Source organism: Suncus etruscus, chromosome X (assembly GCF_024139225.1).
Source record: "Suncus etruscus isolate mSunEtr1 chromosome X, mSunEtr1.pri.cur, whole genome shotgun sequence".
NCBI lineage: Eukaryota > Metazoa > Chordata > Mammalia > Eulipotyphla > Soricidae > Suncus > Suncus etruscus.
Window position 1 is genome coordinate 111,345,326 of NC_064868.1, and position 22,203 is coordinate 111,367,528.

Here is a 22,203-nt window from a genome sequence, read left to right on the forward strand (position 1 = left end):
GGCAAGAAAAAGATATCAAGGGAATCCAGATAGGAAAGGAAGAAGTCAAGCTCTCATTGTTTGCAGATGACATGATACTCTACTTAGAAAACCCTAAAGACTCTACCAAAAAGCTTCTAGAAAATATAGACTCATATAGCAAGGTGGCAGGCTACAAAATTAACACACAAAAATCAATGGCCTTTCTATACACCAATAGTAATAAAGAAGAAATGGAATTAAGAAAACAACCCCATTCACAATAGTACCACACAAACTCAAATATCTTGGAATCAACTTGACTAAAACTTTGAAAGACCTATACAAAGAAAACCATAAAACTCTGCTCCAAGAAATAAGAGAGGACACGCGGAAATGGAAGCACATACCCTGCTCATGGATTGGCAGGATCAACATCATTAAAATGGCAATACTCCCCAAAGCATTGTACAGATTTAATGCGATCCCTCTAAAGATACCCATGACATTCTTCAAAGAAGTGGATCAGGCACTTTTGAAATTCATTTGGAACAATAAACACCCTAGAATAACTAAAGCAATCATTGGGAAAAAGAATATGGGAGGAATTACTTTCCCCAACTTTAAACTGTACTACAAAGACAGTTTTTTTCATAAGCAGATGCTGAAAGTTTTCAAAAGTTTTCTCTGCACCATTGATGGAAACTTTTATATGACATTTATACTTCTTTATGTTGATTTTGTTATATCACATTAGTTGATTTGTATATGTTGACCCATCCTCTCATCCCTGGGATAAATTGCATTGGTCATGTTTTACAGTCCTTTTAACATGTTAATAGAATTGGGTGACATATATGTTACTTGCATATATGGCCATCAGGGATAATTTTCTGTGGGTTTTTCTGTGTATGTGTGATGATTCTACTATTTATATCAGGATATTATAGCATTAATGGAAAGTTGAAGAATTTCTGATCCTTTAATTTCTCAAAGAGAAGGGTTTGTAATAGACTTTCTTTGAATATTTGATTGAGTTCACCAGTTAAACTATCTGGGTTTTTTATATTTCTTGAAGATTTTTTTTCAAATTAAACACAGGTCCATCCCAGGTCAGCCGCATGCAAGGCACCTACTGTTGTGTTATCATTCTGGCCCCTTTGTAGAATATTCTTAATTACTGTTTCAATTTTATTACTTATAATTAAGCCACTAAAGGTGTCTTTTTTCTTAACTATTTTGTCTGGTAACATTATATGATTTTTAATCCATTTCTCAGAAAGAGTACAGCAGATAAGGTGTTTGGCCAGCCTGAGTTCTATCCCTAGCATTATGAGTACAACCAGGAGTGATTCTGAGTTCAGAGCTAGGGGTGACCCCTGAGCATCATCAGATGTGGCAAAAGAATAAATAAATTAATTAATTAAATGCATACATTTATTCTAGATTCTCCGATTAACTATTATAAAATTGCTCATCGCAGTCTTTGGGTGATCCTTTATATTTCTGTGTATCTCTTCTCTCATTTTAGTTCATCTTATTGGGTTTTATTTTTTTTCATGATCCTACCAAAATGCTTTTCAGTTTTTGTATTCTTTTAAAAATTCATTTCTTAGTTTCACTGACACTTTATAAAAATTGTTTTTATTTTAATTTTATTGTGAGGCTATGTGTTTATCTGTAATATTCCTCTTTGTTCTACAGCATAAAGATTTACCCCTCAGTAATCTTACTTATTTAGTTTGTTACTCCAGAGTAAAGATTCCTTCTTTTCAAAGGTGTCTGTTTGCCTATATATCCATCTGTGAATACTCATTCTGCCCTTTGTCATGGCTTATTGTGAACTTCTAGGGGGAGAGCAATAAAACAGTGAGCAGAGTGCTTGCCCTGCAAATGGCTAATACAGGTTTGAGCACCAACAACACATACAGTCCCTTGAGCCTGCCAAATGTGATCCCTGAAAGCAGAGCTAGGAATAAGCCATGAGCACTGCCAGATATGGCCAAACACCCCCCCACCAAAATTTTTCTGACAATGCAAGTTTTTGTATAGATTTTGAATTAATATCAGGAAGATGAAAACATTGTTTTAGTTCAATCCCAGCTGAAAATAGTTAATACTTCCCAAGTTAGTTACCTGGCTTATGCATCTGCACTTTAAAATAAGTTTCTTCTTATTTTTCCCATTTATGTAAAAAAGGGGGTTTTCTGTTTATTATGGTAAATAAGTATTAGTAGCTAGAAAACAAAACTTACCAATACATATTTATTAGCCCTGGTTATATATCCGTGTGTTATTTTTGTCACTTCTCAATATACAAAGATGTGAGCGTATGTTAGAACAGACATCTTCCATTTCTTAACTGCCAGTTCTGAGCAAAATTGAATCTATATGTTTTTAAAATGGCTTTCCATCTTTATGGTTTCTTTCAAAATACTAATCTTAGTCTAAGTGTGGCCCACTAGACTACTAATGCTCCTTTCCTTCTTTCCAACAGGCATCACAGTTGATAGGCATGGATTCATTTACTTTGTGGATGGCACTATGATTCGGAGAATTGATGAGAATGCTGTGATCACAACTGTAATTGGCTCAAATGGTCTGACTTCTACACAGCCACTGAGCTGTGACTCGGGCATGGACATCACTCAGGTAGGCACCACTGATTTTAAGTGTTAACATCTTTTGATATCATGGAAATGGATAACAATTTTCTCATACAGAAATCAGGTACTCAAGAAGTCTGGCATATACATTATGCTATCTGATAGCAGAAATTTCTCTATGTAGGTTATTTCTTTTTCTCAAAAATCTCAGTTGAGGGGCCGGGCGGTGGCACTAAAGGTAAGGTGCCTGCCTTGCCTGCGCTAGCCTTGGACGGACCGCGGTTCGATCCCCCGGTGTCCCATATGGTCCCCCAAGCCAGGAGCAACTTCTGAGCACATAGCCAGGAGTAGCCCCTGAGCATTACCGGGTGTGGCCCAAAAAAAATCTCAGTTGAAAGAAAATGGTCAGAAGGGGGGGTGATGTTAAGTAGGATATTGTCATAAAAATTAAATCCTCTCAGACTTGAATCACTTAGAGGTAAGGTCAATGTCACTTATTGGATATTTTCTAAGATATAAAACTTTAGTAATTTTACAGAATGTAATAGCTTCTATTTGGAAAAGTACTGATTACTAAAATTCCTCTAAAATATTTTAAAAGTGACTACATGAGTGTGATGCATTATTCACATATATCCAAATAGATATTTCTAGGATATTTGAAAATTTTAGTGAGTACAAGCAACATTCCCTCTGAGATCTACTTTACATTTATTTAAGAAATCCTTTTACTAGAGAATAAATAGGAAAATTCAACATTGCTCTCAACTGAGTCCAAAATTTTTATTTCACCACAAATCTATAGAATTGTATTAGACATCTAACAAGATTATAGGACATACAGCATACTTTCATCACCCTGTGCATGGCATTTTTTTGACCAAAAACATAAGATTTGAATGTAACATGAGGGAAAGTGACTAGACAGTCTTCCACGAGCCTTTTACATTTTAACATTACACGAATCTGATGATGTAGATAATTATATAACTTTTTTTCAAATTAGAAGTTTTAGAACACAGGGATTAATGTATCTGAGAAAATAACATTGGGGATTTTGGGCCACACCTGGTTGTACTCAGGCTTACACCTGGATCTACACTCATGAATCATTCCTGATGGACTCAGGAAACAATCCAGGGTGTTAGGGACCAAATGCAGGTTAGCTACATGCAAGGCATGTGCTAACTTATTCACTGTGCTCTCCAGCACTCAGAAAGAATAATTTTCAATGCAAGTAATAAAGCACATGTTTTCAAAGTGTTTTGAACAATAAGATTTTGTTATTTCACTTAATGAGATTACCAAAGGTAGATAAATGTGCCGTCAAATTTTCTTCTTTCATTACACTGACTAGAACCAAGTCAGATGCCCATAATTTCATCTAATGCTATTAACAGGAAAATGGAATGTCCAGAATTAATTCAGACCCTCTAGGACTAGGTCATCTTCCCAGATAATATTGCTACCAACTTCTTGAACCAAAATTAGTATCCAAATAGCAAAGAATGGAGGATTACAGTTCGCAAGCCATCAGTGATACCCTCCAGTTAGGTATTGCTGTTGTTTTCTTTTTCATCCTATTCAAAAGCCAGTAAAAAGAGAAAGAGAATACATTAGAAACATTGCATAAATTTTAAACTGGGGCCAGAGAAATAGTACAATGAGTAAGGATCTTGCCTTGCACCATTCTACCCAGGTTCAAACCCCACTGCCCAGGATGGTCCTCTAAGCCTGTTAGGAGTGACTTGAGCATCGAGCCAGAAATAATCCCTGAACACTACCTTCTGTGGCCCAGAAAACTAAAAAGTTAAAATAAAATATTGCTTCAGTTCTCAGCCCTCAAATTTACTTTCATCTTTATCTTCCATGCACACGAATCTCTATAAAAAACAATAAATGCACGTGTAACTATTGAGTGATGACTATTTCTTCCTTTGTACATGCCCCTGCCTAACCCCAGAAACATAGAAAATGCCAAACACATTCAATTACCAATAAGATGGGAATTGGAAGGCCTTGGAAGCTGGGACAATGTGAAAAATGAATGAAACATTCTTATGAGATATTTGAATGGTTAAGACTCACTTTATTAGAACAGTCTAAGATTTCATAATGCAGCATTCTGAATAAATCATGAAAATGGAGCACTATTTATGGCAGAAAGCATGTAAATGTTTTCATAGGGGACAACAAAGATGATGTGCATATATGATTCATTTATGGGATAATATTTACACACTGTGAAACTTCAAACTGCAATTAACTCAAAGCAACTTAATGCTTCGGTGTATAAAATTTATACTTAAAGGAGGAATTCTTTGTCTAAATAGAAGAAACAGATAATCCTCATCACCATAATAACTGTGTTTTTACATGCTACTTTACAAGCTATTATTGTCACCCTAAAAGCTATTATTGCCATCTCTTTCGTATTAGAATGTTGTATGTAGACTATTAAAAAGAAATCCTAGTAACTAGAAGACAAAATTAGCTTTTTCCTGTGGCATTTTAGTTCAAGACTCAGTTTCCTTGATGCCCCTCCTTCCCTTTTGTGTATACTTTAGAAACAATAGAACTTCTGTGGAGGTGCAGGACTTAACAACTAATAGAACTGTTTGAAAGGGAAAACAGCTTTGTGTCCAAATTATATAGCAGTTATCCATGCTCTGTTCCTCATTATCACTTCCTGTTCTGTGCTTAAAGTCCACTGAAGAATAGGGCAATGAGTGCAAACTGTTCTCTACCGTCATCTCTATTATGACCCTTCCTCCACCTTGATTAGGGATCTGCTTTTTATTGCTCCATTACTTCAGTCTGGCATTTGTGTTTCTGATAGAAATCCCATTCCTGACTCTGCACGCACTACTTCTTCCTTAAGATTTTTCTCTGAATGTTCTAATCCTCACTATTTCTTTTCCTTACTGAAATGGAGTATCACCACATGAATCTGATGATTTGTAATTTGTTTCTGTTGCCAAAATCCATGCATGTAACTGGACTCTCAACTGAACTGAATGTTATTTGGACATATGTAGCAGTCATTGAACAGTTGTTCAGTTACTGTACTTACTTAGTTCCAAGAGAACCCTATGGTACAAAGAATGTAAAGTAGTAAGAGCTAGAAAACAAATAGGTGAAGACCTTCTTAGCATGGTAGGTAGCCTTTCAGTTATATCTAGGACATAACGTGGAACCAATAATATACTTAAACAAAGAAGTGCAGTTTTATTTACTTTATTTAAATGCCTTTCTTTACAAAAGTTTTTTATAATAAGTTGTTTCTGGCATTCAGTTTTCTAATACCAATCCTATCATCAGCATAACATTGTCTCCAAAATTGTCTCCAGTTTACCACCCACCCCAACCCTGCCCCATTGGCAGGCACAAAATAATTTATTTTACATTGTTTGTTGAAGCTAAATGGTAATGAAATTATTTTAAAATACGTCAGTTAAAGAAAATTTGTGAAACTTGTTGTATCTCACAATAGGGTCCTTAAGTCATTGCCTCAAGGTTTATTTAACTGTGGCTAGTTTGGGCTTCTGTTATTGTTCTTGTTTACTGAACTTAGTTGGCTTCTATACTACCTTTGCATCTAATTTTGTGTGTGCCAACTGGGTGTTAGTATTGAAGAAATCGGAGGTGTGGTGCTGTAGCTACAAGCGCTAAGAACTCCAGGATCAGTAGATGTCGGTGAATGAACTCATATGGTGATGGTTGTAGGATGTTGAAGTGGCTGCTGGAGCTTCTGGAAGTGCTGGAAGTAGAGGTAGGCTGCCAACCCTCACTTCAAGAAGACTCCAGAGTTTTAACCCCAAAATTGATATAGAGGGGGTTCTTTTTTGTGTTTTTTTTTAACCTCTGCAGAGGTTACTCAAAAAGCAGTGAACTTGGGCTGTTTGATTGATTGTAGTGATGGAGCCTGGATATAGCTGCCAGTGTTTCAGTAGGGTAAAATCTTGGTCCACCCCCTTTCCCCAGAACTCTCATAGTGGGAAATGGATTTTAAAAAATATTAAACATACAAATGCATTTATGAAAGATCATGTCATTAGTATATTGTTAGAGGAAGGGATATAGATCACAAGAGATGGTTGCAGGAGTACTGGAGAGATAACCCAGTGGGTAAGATTATTGCCTATTATGTAGTTGACCCAGATTTGATTAAGAGCATCCTTTATGCTCCTGCAATCCCCAATAGGAGTGGTTTCTGAATGCAGAGTCAGGAGTATCACCGGGTATGACCCAAAATGAAAACAAAAATGATGGTTTGAAAGGGTTGGAGAAATCATTTGTGGATAAGAGCATATGACTTGCATGTGGCTGATCCCATTTCAATATTTATTCCCACATGGTCCCAGAGTGCCAACCAGGAGTATCCTTGTAGACTCCCAGCATCGTTTGAGTGGGCTGGCTAATTCATAACATTGAAGCACCCATACCCTGACTTGCTGGGACCAGAAATATAGCTCCATGGGCTAAGCATGGCTTTCCATGCTGATGGACCAGGTTTCACCCCTAGCAATACATGGCCCCAATTTACTACCACCCAAAAATGAGAAGAGATAAATATGTATTTAAATTGGCAATGTTTATATTTTGGGATATTCAGCTAAGTTTTTTTGAGATAAAAATATCATATTGGATCAGAGCAATAGTACAGTGGGTAGGGCATTTGCCTTACACATGAACAACCTAGGTTCAATGCCCAGCATCCCATATAGTTCCGTGAGCACCCAACAGAAGTAATTTCTGAATACAGAGCCAGGGGTAACTCCTTAGCACCACCAGGTGTGTCCCAAACACGAATAAAAAATGATACTGACTACAAAACTACTTAGCTTTCTGCAGGTTATATAAATGATTGATGATAATTCTAAAACCGATATCTATCAGTATGAATTAAGAACCCTAGATATATTAGAATATTAGTAAATATTAGTGAAATATTGAAATTTAAATAACACTTGACTAACTTAACTTTGGAATTAATAATGTGCATGTATAATACTATGATTTACGAATATATAGAATAAAATTGTCTAAAGGCTTTGAAGAAGGTAAAGTTCCACTTTGAAATTTACTAAGGGGCCAGTGTATATTTCACTTATTATATATGTCAAGCAAATATATATGCCTAAAATGGATCTTAAACTTGGTGTTATACAGTTACATATGGGGATAACAAATAGAAGAGTAGATGCCATCTTCTGGGATGGTACAGATCGCATTTTGTTATTTATAACAACAGGTAGTTATGTACAGATAATTCCTCAAAGCAAGTAGTGATCACTGAGCACTGCTCCCAAACTAAAAAGTATAAAAAGAGAAAGCATATTATCAAGCTCCAAAGAATATCTGTATTTAAGGTAAAACTTAGGAATGGTGGATTATAAGAAACTGAGGGGAAGAAGTTTTGACAAGTATAAGGAAACACCAAGAATATGTCCCCACAGAAACTGCCTGAGTAACATGTTTTTTAACAGAAAAGGAAAGGTTACTATCATATTCTTCTTCGAGTTCACATAAATGGGGTGGGATTTTTTTCAAGGAGCTCTATAGTTTGAAAACATTCTTTTTCTCCCTTTGGTCTCCAAAATAGCATTCAGGTGGTCCAGGATCCCCTTTCGTCAAATTATGGCCATCTAGTCCAGGAGTCCAATATGAGGACCCAAGGATTCAGTGCTGCTCTGTGGTGCTTGGAGGAGCTTGGTGTGCTTTGGAGCATTTGAGGTTGCACTCAGCTGTGCTAAGAGGTGTGTGTATGTGGTGCTGGGGATCATGCCAGGAATAAGAGTGTATCAACCATGACTAAGTAGGTACCTTAACCCCAATACTAGTTCTCTAATTCTTTGACAACAGTCTTGATTCTTCTAATGGTGCCTTTGGTAGATATGCTAGTTAAGTGGAGTCAGCTTGCAGTGGTATTAAAGCAAATCAGTTCCTAGGTGAGTGTAAAGCAGCAGCATCCAGATGTCACAATGTTGGGTAGATGGGTCTGCCGTGATGAAGCCAGTGTGTGACATAAATTCCCAAAAGCTTTGCCTGTGCGACAAATTATCCATGCATGGACAACTATTTCAACCTGGGGACCTATGTTGCCACAGGTGTGCTTCAGATCTGAACTGTCTTCAGCTAAAGGGGTAAAAGCTGAGTTAAAAGTTTCTCAATGCCTTTCAATACCAAAACACCAATTGTTTATTGCAGTACTTAGAGTAATCCAGGTGAGCTTACCTGGTACTCACTTTCATATTTCAGTTAATCAAAATATACTGATGGGTGAGGGTGGGACAAATGTTTAAATGAGAGCATACAGATTCTGTTAACATGGAGCATACGAGAGAAAACTCTGGGCTGCAACATAAAGATTTGGGTCAGGTTTTATGAAGCAGTTACTGAAACTAATATTACATATGACCTCATCATACATTATCTTACAAAATTCCCTCTTTTGAAACTTTTTCTGGCCATATCTAGTGATGCTCAAAGAATATTCCTGTCTGTGTGCGCAGCATTTGCTCAAGGAATCTTCTGGTGCCCAGGATTGAAGGCACTCCCCCCCATGCAAAGCATGCATTCAGACCTTTGACCTATCTCTTCATCATACCTTTGGAAACTTGGAGGGGGGTGTAGGCCACACACAGTGTTTCTCAGGAATTATTCCTGGCTCTGGATTTGATGGTTGTTACTGGCAGTGTTTGAAAGACCACATGTTTCCAGGAATCAAACTTGAACTTCCTGCATTAAAAGCATGTTCTTAGACCCTTGGGCTATTTCTCCAGTTCTATCTTTTTGCAATCATAGAAGTACATAGAAGTACATAGAAGGTAGTATCTAAAGCCATTAATACTTGGAATGTAGACTTCTCTAAAGTCAAGAAGTGGTTTCAACTTTTCTGACCCTCCCAATTCCATGCACATTTTTCTACAGAAGTAGAACCAATTCATAAAGTTCCTTGTAACTTTGCATTTCAAAACCAAAAAGTACCAGAAAAGGAAAGGCTCACCCATGATATTTCCACAGTATGATAAGAAGCTAGAAAAAATGATGTAGAGAATAATCCTCTTCTTGCTATTTTATTCTGCATGTCTCTGTGACAAGCCTAAGCCCCAGAAAGAATCAATTCTCAATAGCTTGCCCTAATCTTCAACAACTCATCCTTTCCTCCAGATAGTAACTAAAATATTTCTACCACTCACTAAGAATTCACTATGCAATAGAAACTAAATACCTTATTCATACTGATCAATTTGATATCCACAACTACTGAAATGTAAGTATAATTATCCCCTGTAGAGAACAAAACTGGCACTCAGAAGGATTGTATATTTTGCTATGATCATAGAGTTATTATATGATATAGATAAGTTTGAACATAAAATTTCTGACCCCCAGTGTGTATTTTTCAACAATTGCCAAAGACTGTTTTATTTTGTGTTTGAAAATGTTAGTTGAGGAATATGCAGTTTGTTCACAGAATGTGTTAAGTAGCACTTAGGAAATAGTTTATTAAAATCTAATCATCTCAAGAAATGAAAATTGCCTTGACAATAAAATCAGCCATTTGTTCAAAATCAATATCTTTTTTTTATTTACTGAAATGAGAAGTTTAACTCTCAGTATAAATTCTGAAACATAACTGCCCTTTGTAAGCACTGCTATAAACAACCAGGCCTTTCATTTCCAGATATGAGTTGATTATGAAGAGATTGGGCTCTTTATTTCCATTGCTGCTTTTGAATCATTCTATTCTGGTAATACTTCTATTTCGTGCCTGACTAGAATGGAGTTGGAAGTTAGATCATGTCTCTTGGTGTAAAGTAAAATGTGTTGACTTACTCTATGGAGACAGCCTGATGCTCTTCCAAATATCAGCCCACAGCTTGATATTTAAGCAACACAGACTGATTTTTATATTCGGATAGTCCTGTTGAGACTTGTACGTATGCATCTTGTGGATCTGATCCATAATCAGTGCTCCATAAATGCTTGCTAGATCGTGTATACTTTATGGTGTTTCTATTCATCGGGAAATATAATATATACTAATGAATCATAGTGATTATGAAGGAAAGATGGTAACTGGATCTGTAGAGAAGCATAAGTCATCCACTGTGCATTTAACCTATATATTTATCCTACTGGGAATCTGTCATTTCTTAAGTCATTAGACAATAAACTTTGCTTCAGAATATTCCTATAGTTTGGATATAGTCTATAACTTTTTCCTTCTTAAGTAATTTCTATTCCAAAACAAGGTTTATTATTTTTATTTTATTGTATTTTGTCATAAAATAGTTAACATGCTGTTAAAATTTATGGTTTGATACACAGTTAAATGTACTTTTACCACTACTACACCCTCCACTCCAGACCCTCTACCAATATCTTTATGTTATTTCTAGTCCTTCCTTAATTTTACCTTTCCCCATTACTTGTTAATCTCAATTTTGTAATAAAAAATTAAATATTTGTGATCATTCAGGTTTGTCTATCCCCTTGTTTTGCTTCTCCATATACTGCAGATAGTGAAATAAGTGATATTTATCTTTCCACTTCTAACTTAACTTGTTGCCCTCCAGTATCCTCCAAGATTTAGCAAACAACAAGATTCCCTCTTTTCTTAGAGCTGCATAATATTTCATTGTGTCTAAAAACCTCTTTATCCATTCAACTATTAATGGATACTTGGGTTCTTATATTCTGATTGTCATTCTTAGCACTTCAGTAAACATAGGAGCACATATAACTTTCTAAATTAGTTTTTCGTGTACTTGAGTTATATACCAATTAGTGGACTCACTGGGTTATATGGGATATCAACTTTTTTTCTGTGAGACTTCTCTATACTGTTTATATAGAGGCTGAACCTTATTTCCATCAGCAATAATTGAATGGCCTTTTTAATTAATGCCATTCTCATTGGTGTGAGATGATATATGTTGAGGCCATTTTGATTTGTGCTCACCTGACTATGTACACTTTATCATATTCCTACTTCTTCATTGTTTTCCACATTATGTTAGACACATGATGAAAGTGAGCTTCCCCATCTTGTTACAGACGTTAGAAGAAAAATCTCAATTTTTCCCTTTGAGTATGAGGTTATCTGTAAGTTCATCAAAACTGACCTTTTATGGTCCTTATGCATGTCCTTTCCATCATGTTTTATTGAGTTTTTAACTCAAATAGATGTTCTGGGCCTTATAATCAGATATTTTTGTATCTATTGAGATGACCATAAAATTTTATCATTATTTTGTTGTTTTTTGTATCATATTGATGGATGTTCATATGTTGAGCCAACCCTGAATCCCTGGAATAAACTCAACTAGATCACCATGTATGATTTTCTAATATATTGTTTTTTTTTCCTTGATTTTTTTTAGTTCTTTTTTTTTTATTTAAATACCTTGATTACATACATGATTGTGTTTGGGTTTCAGTCATAAAAGGAACACCACCCATCACCAGTGCAACATTCCCATCACCCAAGTCCCAAATCTCCCTCCTCCCCACCCAACCCCCGCCTGTACCCTAAACAGGCTCTACATTTCCCTCATACATTCTCAATATTAGGACAGTTCAAAATGTAGTTATTTCTCTAACTAAACTCATCACTCTTTGTGGTGAGCTTCCTGAGGTGAGCTGGAACTTCCAGCTCTTTTCTCTTTTGTGTCTGAAAATTATTATTACAAGGGTGTCTTTCATTTTTCTTAAAACCCATAGATGAGTGAGACCATTCTGCGTTTTTCTCTCTCTCTCTGACTTATTTCACTCAGCATAATAGATTCCATGTACATCCATGTATAGGAAAATTTCATGACTTCATCTCTCCTGACAGCTGCATAATATTCCATTGTGTATATGTACCACAGTTTCTTTAGCCATTCGTCTCTTGAAGGACATCTTGGTTGTTTCCAGAGTCTTGCTATGGTAAATAGAGCTGCAATGAATATAGGTGTAAGGAAGGGGTTTTTGTATTGTATTTTTGTGTTCCTAGGGTATATTCCTAGGAGTGGTATAGCTGGATCGTATGGGAGCTCGATTTCCAGTTTTTGGAGGAATCTCCATATCGCTTTCCATAAAGGTTGAACTAGACAGCATTCCCACCAGCAGTGGATAAGAGTTCCTTTCTCTCCACATCCCCGCCAACACTGTTGATTCTCATTCTTTGTGATGTGTGCCATTCTCTGGGGTGTGAGGTGGTATCTCATCGTTGTTTTGATTTGCATCTCCCTGATGATTAGTGATGTGGAACATTTTTTCATGTGTCTTTTGGCCATGTGTATTTCTTCTTTGTCAAAGTGTCTGTTCATTTCTTCTCCCCATTTTTTGATGGGGTTAGATGTTTTTTTCTTGTAAAGTTCTGTCAGTGCCTTGTATATTTTGGAGATTAGCCCCTTATCTGATGGGTATTGGGTGAATAGTTTCTCCCACTCAGTGGGTGGCTCTTGTATCCTGGGCACTATTTCCTTTGAGGTGCAGAAGCTTCTCAGCTTAATATATTCCCATCTGTTAATCTCTGCTTTCACTTGCTTGGAGAGTGCAGTTTCCTCCTTGAAGATGCCTGTAATGTCCTGGAGTGTTTTGCCTATGTGCTGTTCTATATATCTTATGGTTTGGGGGCTGATATCGAGGTCTTTAATCCATTTGGATTTTACCTTTGTACATGATGTTAGCTGGGGGTCTAAGTTTAATTTTTTGCAAGTGGCTATCCAATTGTGCCAACACCACTTGTTGAAGAGGCTTTCCCTGCTCCATTTAGGATTTCCTGCTCCTATTATCAAAAATTAGATGGTTGTATCTCTGGGGAACATTTTCTGAGTATTCAAGCCTATTCCACTGATCTGAGGGTCTGTCCATATTCCAATACCATGCTGTTTTGATAACTGTTGCTTTGTAGTACAGTTTAAAGTTGGGAAAAGTAATTCCTCCCATATTCTTTTTCCCAATGATTGCTTTAGCTATTCGAGGGTGTTTATTGTTCCAAATGAATTTCAAAAGTGTCTGATCCACTTCTTTGAAGAATGTCATGGGTATCTTTAGAGGGATGGCATTAAATCTGTATAATGCCTTGGGGAGTATTGACATTTTGATGATGTTAATCCTGCCAATCCATGAGCAGGGTATGCGTTTCCATTTCCGTGTGTCCTCTCTTATTTCTTGGAGCAGAGTTTTATAGTTTTCTTTGTATAGGTCCTTCACATATTTAGTCAAGTTGATTCCAAGATATTTGAGTTTGTGTGGCACTATTGTGAATGGGGTTGTTTTCTTAATGTCCATTTCATCCTTATTACTATTGGTATATAGAAAGGCCATTGATTTTTGTGTGTTAATTTTGTAGCCTGCCACCTTGCTATATGAGTCTATTGTTTCTAGAAGCTTTTTGATAGAGTCTTTAGGGTTTTCTAAGTAGAGTATCATGTCATCTGCAAACAGTGAGAGCTTGACTTCTTCCTTTCCTATCTGGATTCCCTTGATATCCTTTTCTTGCCTAATCGCTATAGCAAGTACTTCCAGTGCTATGTTGAATAGGAGTGGTGAGAGAGGACAGCCTTGTCTTGTGCCAGAATTTAGAGGGAAGGCTTTCAGTTTTTCTCCATTGAGGATAATATTTGCACTGGCTTGTGGTAGATGGCCTTCACTATATTGAGAAAGGTTCCCTCCATTCCCATCTTGCTGAGAGTTTTGATCAAGAATGGGTGTTGGACCTTATCAAATGCTTTCTCTGCATCTATTGATATGATCATGTGGTTTTTATTTTTCTTGTTATTGATGTTGTGTATTATGTTGATAGATTTACGGATGTTAAACCAGCCTTGCATTCCTGGGATGAAACCTACTTGATCGTAGTGGATGATCTTCTTAACGAGGCATTGAATCCTATTTGCCAGGATTTTGTTGAGGATCTTTGCATCTGCATTCATCAGTGATATTGGTCTGTAATTTTCTTTTTTGGTAGCGTCTCTGTCTGGTTTAGGTATCAAGGTGATGTTGGCTTCATAAAAGCTATTTGGAAGTGTTTCTGTTTGTTCAATTTCATGAAAGAGTCTTGCCAAGATTGGCAGTAGTTCCTCTTGGAAAGTTTGATAGAATTCATTAGTGAATCCATCTGGACCTGGGCTTTTGTTTTTCGGCAGACATTTGATTACTGTTTTAATTTCATCAATGGTGATGGGGGTGTTTAGATATGCTACATCCTCTTCCTTCAACCGTGGGATATTATAAGAGTCCAAGAATTTATCCATTTCTTCCAGGTTCTCATTTTTCGTGGCGTAGAGTTTTTCAAAGTAGTTTCTGATTACCCTTTGAATCTCTGTCATATCAGTAGTGGTCTCTCCTTTTTCATTCCTGATACGAGTTATCAAGTTTCTCTCTCTCTCTTTCTTTGTTAGGTTTGCCAGTGGTCTATCAATCTTGTTTATTTTTTCAAAGAACCAACTTCTGCTTTCGTTGATCTTTCGGATTGTTTTTTGAGTTTCCACTTCGTTGATTTCTGCTCTCAGCTTTGTTATTTCCTTCTGTCTTCCTATTCTTGGGTCCTTTTGTTGAGCATTTTCTAGTTCTATTAGCTGTGTCATTAAGCTACTCAGGTAAGCTCCTTCTTCCTTCCTGATGTGTGCTTGCAAAGCTATAAATTTTCCTCTCAGTACTGCTTTTGCTGTGTCCCATAAGTTCTGAGAGTTTGTGTCATTATTGTCATTTGTTTCCAGGAACCTTTTTATTTCCTCCTTGATTTCATCTCGGACCCACTGGTTATTGAGCATGAGGCTGTTTAACTTCCAGGTGTTAAAGTGTTTCTTCTGAGTCCCTTTGGAGTTCACAAATAATTTCAGTGCCTTGTGGTCAGCGAAGGTAGTCTGCAAAATTTCTATCCTCTTGATCTTATGGAGGTATGTTTTATGTGCCAGCATGTAGTCTATCCTGGAGAATGTCCCATGTACATTGGAGAAGAATGTGTATCCAGTTTTCTGGAGATGGAGTGTCCTATATATATCCACTAGGCCTCTTTCTTCCATTTCTCTCCTCAGGTCTAGTATATTCTTGTTGGGTTTCATTCTGGTTGACCTGTCCAGTGTTGACAAAGCCGTGTTAAGGTCCCCCACAATTATTGTGTTGTTGTTGATATTATTTTTCAGATTTGTCAACAGTTGTATTAAATATTTTGCTGGCCCCTCATTCGGTGCATATATGTTTAGGAGAGTGAATTCTTCCTGCTCTACGTACCCCTTGATTAATATAAAATGTCCGTCTTTGTCCCTTACAACCTTCCTGAGTATAAAGTTTGCATTATCTGATATTAGTATGGCCACTCCAGCTTTTTTATGGGTGTTGTTTGCTTGGATGATTTTTCTCCAGCCTTTTATTTTGAGTCTATGTTTGTTCTGACTATTCAGGTGCGTTTCTTGTAGGCAGCAGAAGGTTGGATTGAGTTTTTTGATCCATTTAGCCACTCTGTGTCTCTTAACTGGTGCATTTAGTCCATTGACGTTGAGAGAAAGAATTGTCCTGGGATTTAACGCCATCTTTATTTCAAAATTTGGTGTGTCTTTTGGGTAGTCTTGTCTTAGATTAGGTCTTTCAGTTTTTCTCTTAAGACTGGTTTTGTGTCTGTGAAGTTTCTGAGCTGTTTTTTGTCTGTGAAACCATGTATTCTTCCATCAAACCGGAAAGTGAGTTTTGCTGGGTATAGTATTCTGGGTGAAGCATTCATTTCATTCAGTCTTGTCACAATATCCCACCACTGCTTTCTGGCATTGAGTGTTTCTGGTGACAGGTCTGCTGTAAATCTCAGGGAAGCTTGCTTGAACATGATTTCCCCTTTTGATCTTGCTGTTTTCAGAATTCTGTCTCTATCTGTGGGATTTGTCATTGTGACTAGGATGTGTCTTGGGGTGGTTTTTCTGGGGTCTCTTTTGGTTGGTACTCTTCGGGCATGCAGGATTTGATCACATATATTCTTTAGCTCTGGAAGTTTCTCTTTAATGATGTTCTTGACCATTGATTCTTCCTGGAAATTTTCTTCCTGGATCTCTGGGACTCCAATGATTCTTAAGTTGTTTCTGTTGATCTTATCATAGACTTCTATTTTCGTCTGTTCCCATTCTTTGACTAATTTTTCCATTGTCTGCTCATTTGCTTTAAGTTTTTTGTCCAATCTCTCCTGCTGTATGGAATTGTTATGTATCTCATCTTCCACAGCACCAAGTCTATTCTCAGCTTCTGATACCCTGTCCCAGAGCTTATCCATTTTGTCATTCACTTCGTTTACTGACTTTTTCAGTCCTGTTAGTTGACATGTTATTTCAGTTTGGAGTTTTGTCATTTCTGCCTTCATATTTTCTTGGTTCTTATTAGTGTTCTGTTCAACTCGTTCCATGGTTTCTTGGAGTCTGTTGAGCACCTTCCATATTGCTAGTCTAAAGTCCTTATCTGAGAGGTTGATTAGTTGTTCAGTCATTATCTGGTCCTCAGAATTGTCATCTTCATTCTCTATGTCTGATGCTGGCCTGCATTGTTTCCCCATTGTCACACTTGTATTGTGGGTTTTTCTACGTGTTGTGGTGGTATTCATTATCTATATGATGTAGGCAGCACACTCCTCTGGCTCCTCCCTTTCTGGATGGGCTGACTTGCCTCTAAGGGAGGAGAGTCCTCCGTGGATGAAGCCTCACACTGGGTCAAATCTTAGGCCTGAGCATGCAACAGAGAAGACAGTCCAGAGAGAAATGTTTGCTTCTGTGATATAGCGCCGTTCTTAGTGTGATTTTTTTCTTCTTGTTGCAATGGAGTTCTTTCCTTAGAAAGAGTGCAAGGCCGCGTAGCGAAGTGGAGCGGCCGTGCTCCTCTGAGCCTCTTTTTGCCCCACTCGCAAGAGTTTCACGCAAGAGGACAGTAGACAGACATAGACAGGTCACACTCACAGTCTTTCACAGTTGAGCCCCACTGGGCCGGTGTACTTTCGCGGATTTTCCCCGCCTGGTGTCACACACAGGGAGCCGCTTTTGCAAAGCTTAGCCGGTTTTTATCGATTTTCTAATATATTGTTGAATTTGAGTTGCTAAAGTTATCTTGGAAATTGTTTACATGTATCCATCTGTGATGTTTGCCTGTAATTTTTTCTATGTTGTACTTGTCTAGCCTCATAAATGTCATAATTTTGTTTTGGGGTCATACCAGTTATGCTCATTTACTCAGGTGATGGGTCCTGGAATCAAACCCAGATCAGCTGCATGCAAGGAAAATGGCTTTACCCCTGTACTATTTTTCCAGCACTGGCCTCAAAAATGGAGTTAGGATATATTCCCTTTTTTTATTCCTTTTTTCTTTTATTTTTCTTTATAAGTAATAGTTCCACTTTTGTTTTTGATCCATATTATGTAGTGCTCAAGGCTTACAACCAGCTTTGAACTCATGGACTGGAAGGGCTCAAGGGACCATATTAGGAGCCAGGGATTAAATCAAAGTCAGCCTCAGTGCCCTTCCTATTGCACTATCTACCTGACCCCTATGAATGTCTTTTAAAGTGATATTTTGGAAAACAATATGGACATTCCTCAGAAAGCTAGAAATTGAGCTTCCGTATGATCCAACAAAACCACTCCTAGTGGCATACCCTAGGAACACAAAACACAATACAAAAAGGCCCTCTGAATTTGTATGTTCATTGCAGCACTATTAACAATAGCCAGAATCTAGAGACAATCTAGGTGCCTGAAAAATGGTGAGTGGCTAATGAAACTGTTATCTCTACACAATTGAACACTATGCAACTGTTAGGAAAAATGAAGTCATGACATTTGCTTATACAGGATGGACATGGAGATCATTATGCTGAGTGAAATGAGTCAAAGAGAAAGGGATAGACATTGAATAATCCTCACTCATTTGTGGCATATAAGAAAAAGAGATGATAGTATGGTAGTAACATCCAAAAAACAATAGAGATAAGAGTCAGAAAGCCCAGCCCAGGATAGGAAGCTTGCCACAAATAGCTGTGAGTGCAGGTAGAGTAGAAAGGGATCTACTGTGATAATGGTGGTTGGAGCTAATTACTCTTCCAGGAACACAGTACTGAAAGGAGACAAAGTGACATGCAAGGCACCTTTCTAGTAATAATACAAATCAGAGTCAAAAAGGAAAGATAAAGAGAGAGAAACAAATTGCCTTCCCTAGAAACAGGCAGGGGGTGGGGTGAGAGGAAAACAGGTGGTGGGAGAGAGGGGTGCACTGGTGAAGGGTGGTTTACATTCTATGAATAAAACCCAACAATGAACAATTTTGCAACCATAGTGCTTAAATCTAAAACAAATGATATTTTGTTCCCCTTATATATTTTCTCATATGCTTTTATTTACATGTTAACTTTTCATTTTAATTTAGATGGCTCCTACCAAACCAATGTGGTGACTTTAAATAGTCTCAGAAGCTTTTGATCTATTTAAAATCTGAATGTCAACACTGTTTGGAATAAGTTTCTCAAAAGATTTGTCTTTTCATGACTTTGAGTTTGTCATGCCATGCTTCTGGCCTGCCAATGAAATGGGTTTTCAACAGGTTTATGTTGAAATATCTGCCAGTAGATTAATGGGGTTTACATGGCATGTAAAATCCTGCTTTTCTCTTGCTGTTTTAAGAGCCTCTCTTTATTACTTTTTTTAATTTTAATTATAGAGAGTCCTGCTGTGTGTCTCTTCAGACTCATCTTATTTTGAACTTTCAGAGTTTATTGTACCTGAATATAAGCTTCCTTTCTAAGTTAAAAAAAAGTTTTCATTGATTATTTCTCCAAATACATTTTCTGACCCTTTCTCTCTCTTTCCTCTGGAACCCCTATAATGTGAATATTAGTCCTCTTGTTATTTTTATAGTTTTCTTAAGGTATTTTTATTTTAAATGAATTTAATTGACTTGAAATTTCATTTTGAATTTATTTTTATCATTCTATTAAAATTATTTTTCCATGTCACTTGTTCATATAAATTAATTGCATTTCTTTATCTTCACTTGTATACTACTCAGCTTTCTCTAGTCTGCTATTGGACCCCCAGTTTTGTGTTTCTTAGCTTAATTGTTTTATTCTTGAACATATAATTTCCATTTGGAGCTTCATAAATTTTACAGTTGATCTATTCTCCCATGGTGAGTGAACATCTTTATAAACATTACTTTGGTTTCTTCCTCAGGAAGTTAAATTATATTCACTAATTTTGGATTTTACTTTGTTCTTTTTTTAGAACATACTTTTCCTTCTCCCTTTCTTGCATTTTTCTCTGTTTTAGGAAAAATCTCTACCTGTTCTAAAATTCAGGATTTAATATTATACAAGTTATGCCATATGCAGACCAAGAGCATTGTTCTCTATATGCCTATATTAGTAAATCAAATCTGCTTTATGAGTTATCTGTACCTGCATGTTATGTAATGGCAGCACTTTGAGAGGGGCTATCACCCTTCCAGACAGTTCTGTGTTGGTTTTGTCTTCGTTTTGTGCGTAGGGGGTGGTGTTATGGATATAGCCAAGGTATATGGCTGCCCACTCATAGTATAAGATGTATGTTAGTTTATCTATATGTGGCTGTAGTGTGTACCTAGTCAGACAATGTGTACAGTGCCAACAGCATCCCATATTGTCACAATGCAGCCAGCTTCAAAATTATGGCCTCAACTTAATACCTAAGGTTTGGATGATATATCTGAACTGTTGAAGGTGGTAGTGGTGGTTCGTGTCTATTGGATCCTTTGACTTGTGACTGTGAATTTTTGAATCAATGTTCTTCATGTTCATTCTTATTAATAGGGAAAATGAGACTTTCTTATTTATAAGCATTGTACTGTATGCCACAAGCTGAAGACCTCTGCTTTACTTTTCTTCCAGCAAACTATAAAGCAGGGGTCTCAAACTCGTGGCCTGCAGGCCACAAACGGCCCTCCATACAACATTTTGTGGCCCTGCCCTAGAGGAATCTTTTTTTGTTTTGTTTTGTTTTAGTTGTTTGGGTCACACCCCCCAATGTTCAAGGTTTACTACTGGCTTTGCACTCAAGGATCACCCCGACTTTGCCTCCTGCGGCCCCCAGGTAAATTGAGTTTGAGACCCCTGCTAGTATAAAGTCATAAACTGTGGTTCTTAGAACTTATATTTTAAATATTTACTTATTGTTAATAAACCAATACAAAGCTATTTCATTAAGCTTTAGTAGCAACTTATAGGTAATTTTAGGAAAAATTGGAAAGCTTTGCTGGTATGCACTTAATTACAAAAAAATAAATTATAGTTTTGGTAACATACTTACAGTAGTGCTAATATTAATGGTTTTGGTGTAAAAAAATCATTCCACCCCACTATCATATCTTTCCAACTCTTATTATTGATTTTTAAATGTGATTTGAGGCACTGTGATTTACAATTCTGCTATTGATAGGGTTTCATGTATACAGTGTTCCAACACCGCGTACTCCGCCAAAATGTCCACTTCTTGCCACCATTTGCCGTAGTGTCTCCTCTGTCAACCTTCATTCCCCCAGCATGGCAGTCCTTAGAATATTTTACAAATTCAAGTAATTGCCATAACTTGGGTCAGATCGATAGCACAATGGATAGGGCATTTGATCTTCAGCATCCCTTATGGTCCTCCAAACATCATCAAGTATGACCCCTGAGCACAGGGCCAGGAGTAACCCTGAACACTGGCAGGTGTGGCCCAAAAGCCCAAAGAAATAGCCACAACTGGATAGAAGTGGAAATATAGAGAGCTTCCTGTTTAAAATCTATGTGTCCTTCAACTTTATGAATTCAGCATCTCTTAATTTTGATAATATATGCATAATAAATATATGTATCATAAAATTCAGTCATAAAATGTATAGCAATTAGGCAACATAGAAAGAAATGTACCTTCTTAGACCATTTCCTACTGTTTCATTGTCTCTGTCTCTCTTCTCTGTCAATTCTTTCATGGCTATAGAAAAATCCTCCATCATTCTGAGTGATGCCTATGATATTGAAACTCAAGTTCTTTAGGGGTTACTTCTCTTTGTGCATTTCCATCACTCTTCCATGTGCACACAAAGAGAATAGAATTAGATCTTTCGAATGAAGGCCATTATAAGTGAAATTCCCTGCAGGGACAGACTTCTGAATTTTGTGAAATTCTGTAGGGAATCAAGAAAATTTGAATTATAATAAGTTTGCTTGAAAAAAAAGATCTCCCAGGGGAGAAGAAGGTTTATTTTAAAAGCAATTGCCACAGAGATAATCTTGCTGCCTCCATCCCCACCATATCTGTCTATAGTTCAGTGACTATGGAACCTCTCTCACTTTCAAAGCAAACTAAAGGTTGGTGATTTTACTCCATAAAATTCAGACAGGAATATGTGAGGGAAGGAAAGTGAGTTGTAAGTAAACTGTAAGATGGGAAAGATGAGAGCAAGTTAACTGATATAACTGTAAATATTTCTTGCAAAAGACAGAAATACTAGTCGACAATAGGTATAACTAAGTGGGAGAAAAAGAGGTAAAACTTGGAGAGAATATCAGATAGTGGGAAAAGATTCAAATTAAAGATTCATAAGGTTCATATTTATGTGGTAGCCTTGTACTAATCCTATTTCATCATTTGTAGTCTAATCA

General features: G+C 37.0%; 1 protein-coding gene across 1 annotated transcript in view; it reads left to right on the forward strand.

The window, feature by feature from the left end:
• TENM1 (teneurin transmembrane protein 1) overlaps nucleotides 1-22,203 on the forward strand; it is an 817,501-nt gene that overhangs the window by 711,752 nt on the left and 83,546 nt on the right. Inside the window, exon 24 of the mRNA XM_049767088.1 lies at nucleotides 2,456-2,610. Coding sequence (XP_049623045.1) covers nucleotides 2,456-2,610 — 155 coding nt within the window. The remainder of the gene's footprint in view (nucleotides 1-2,455; nucleotides 2,611-22,203) is intronic.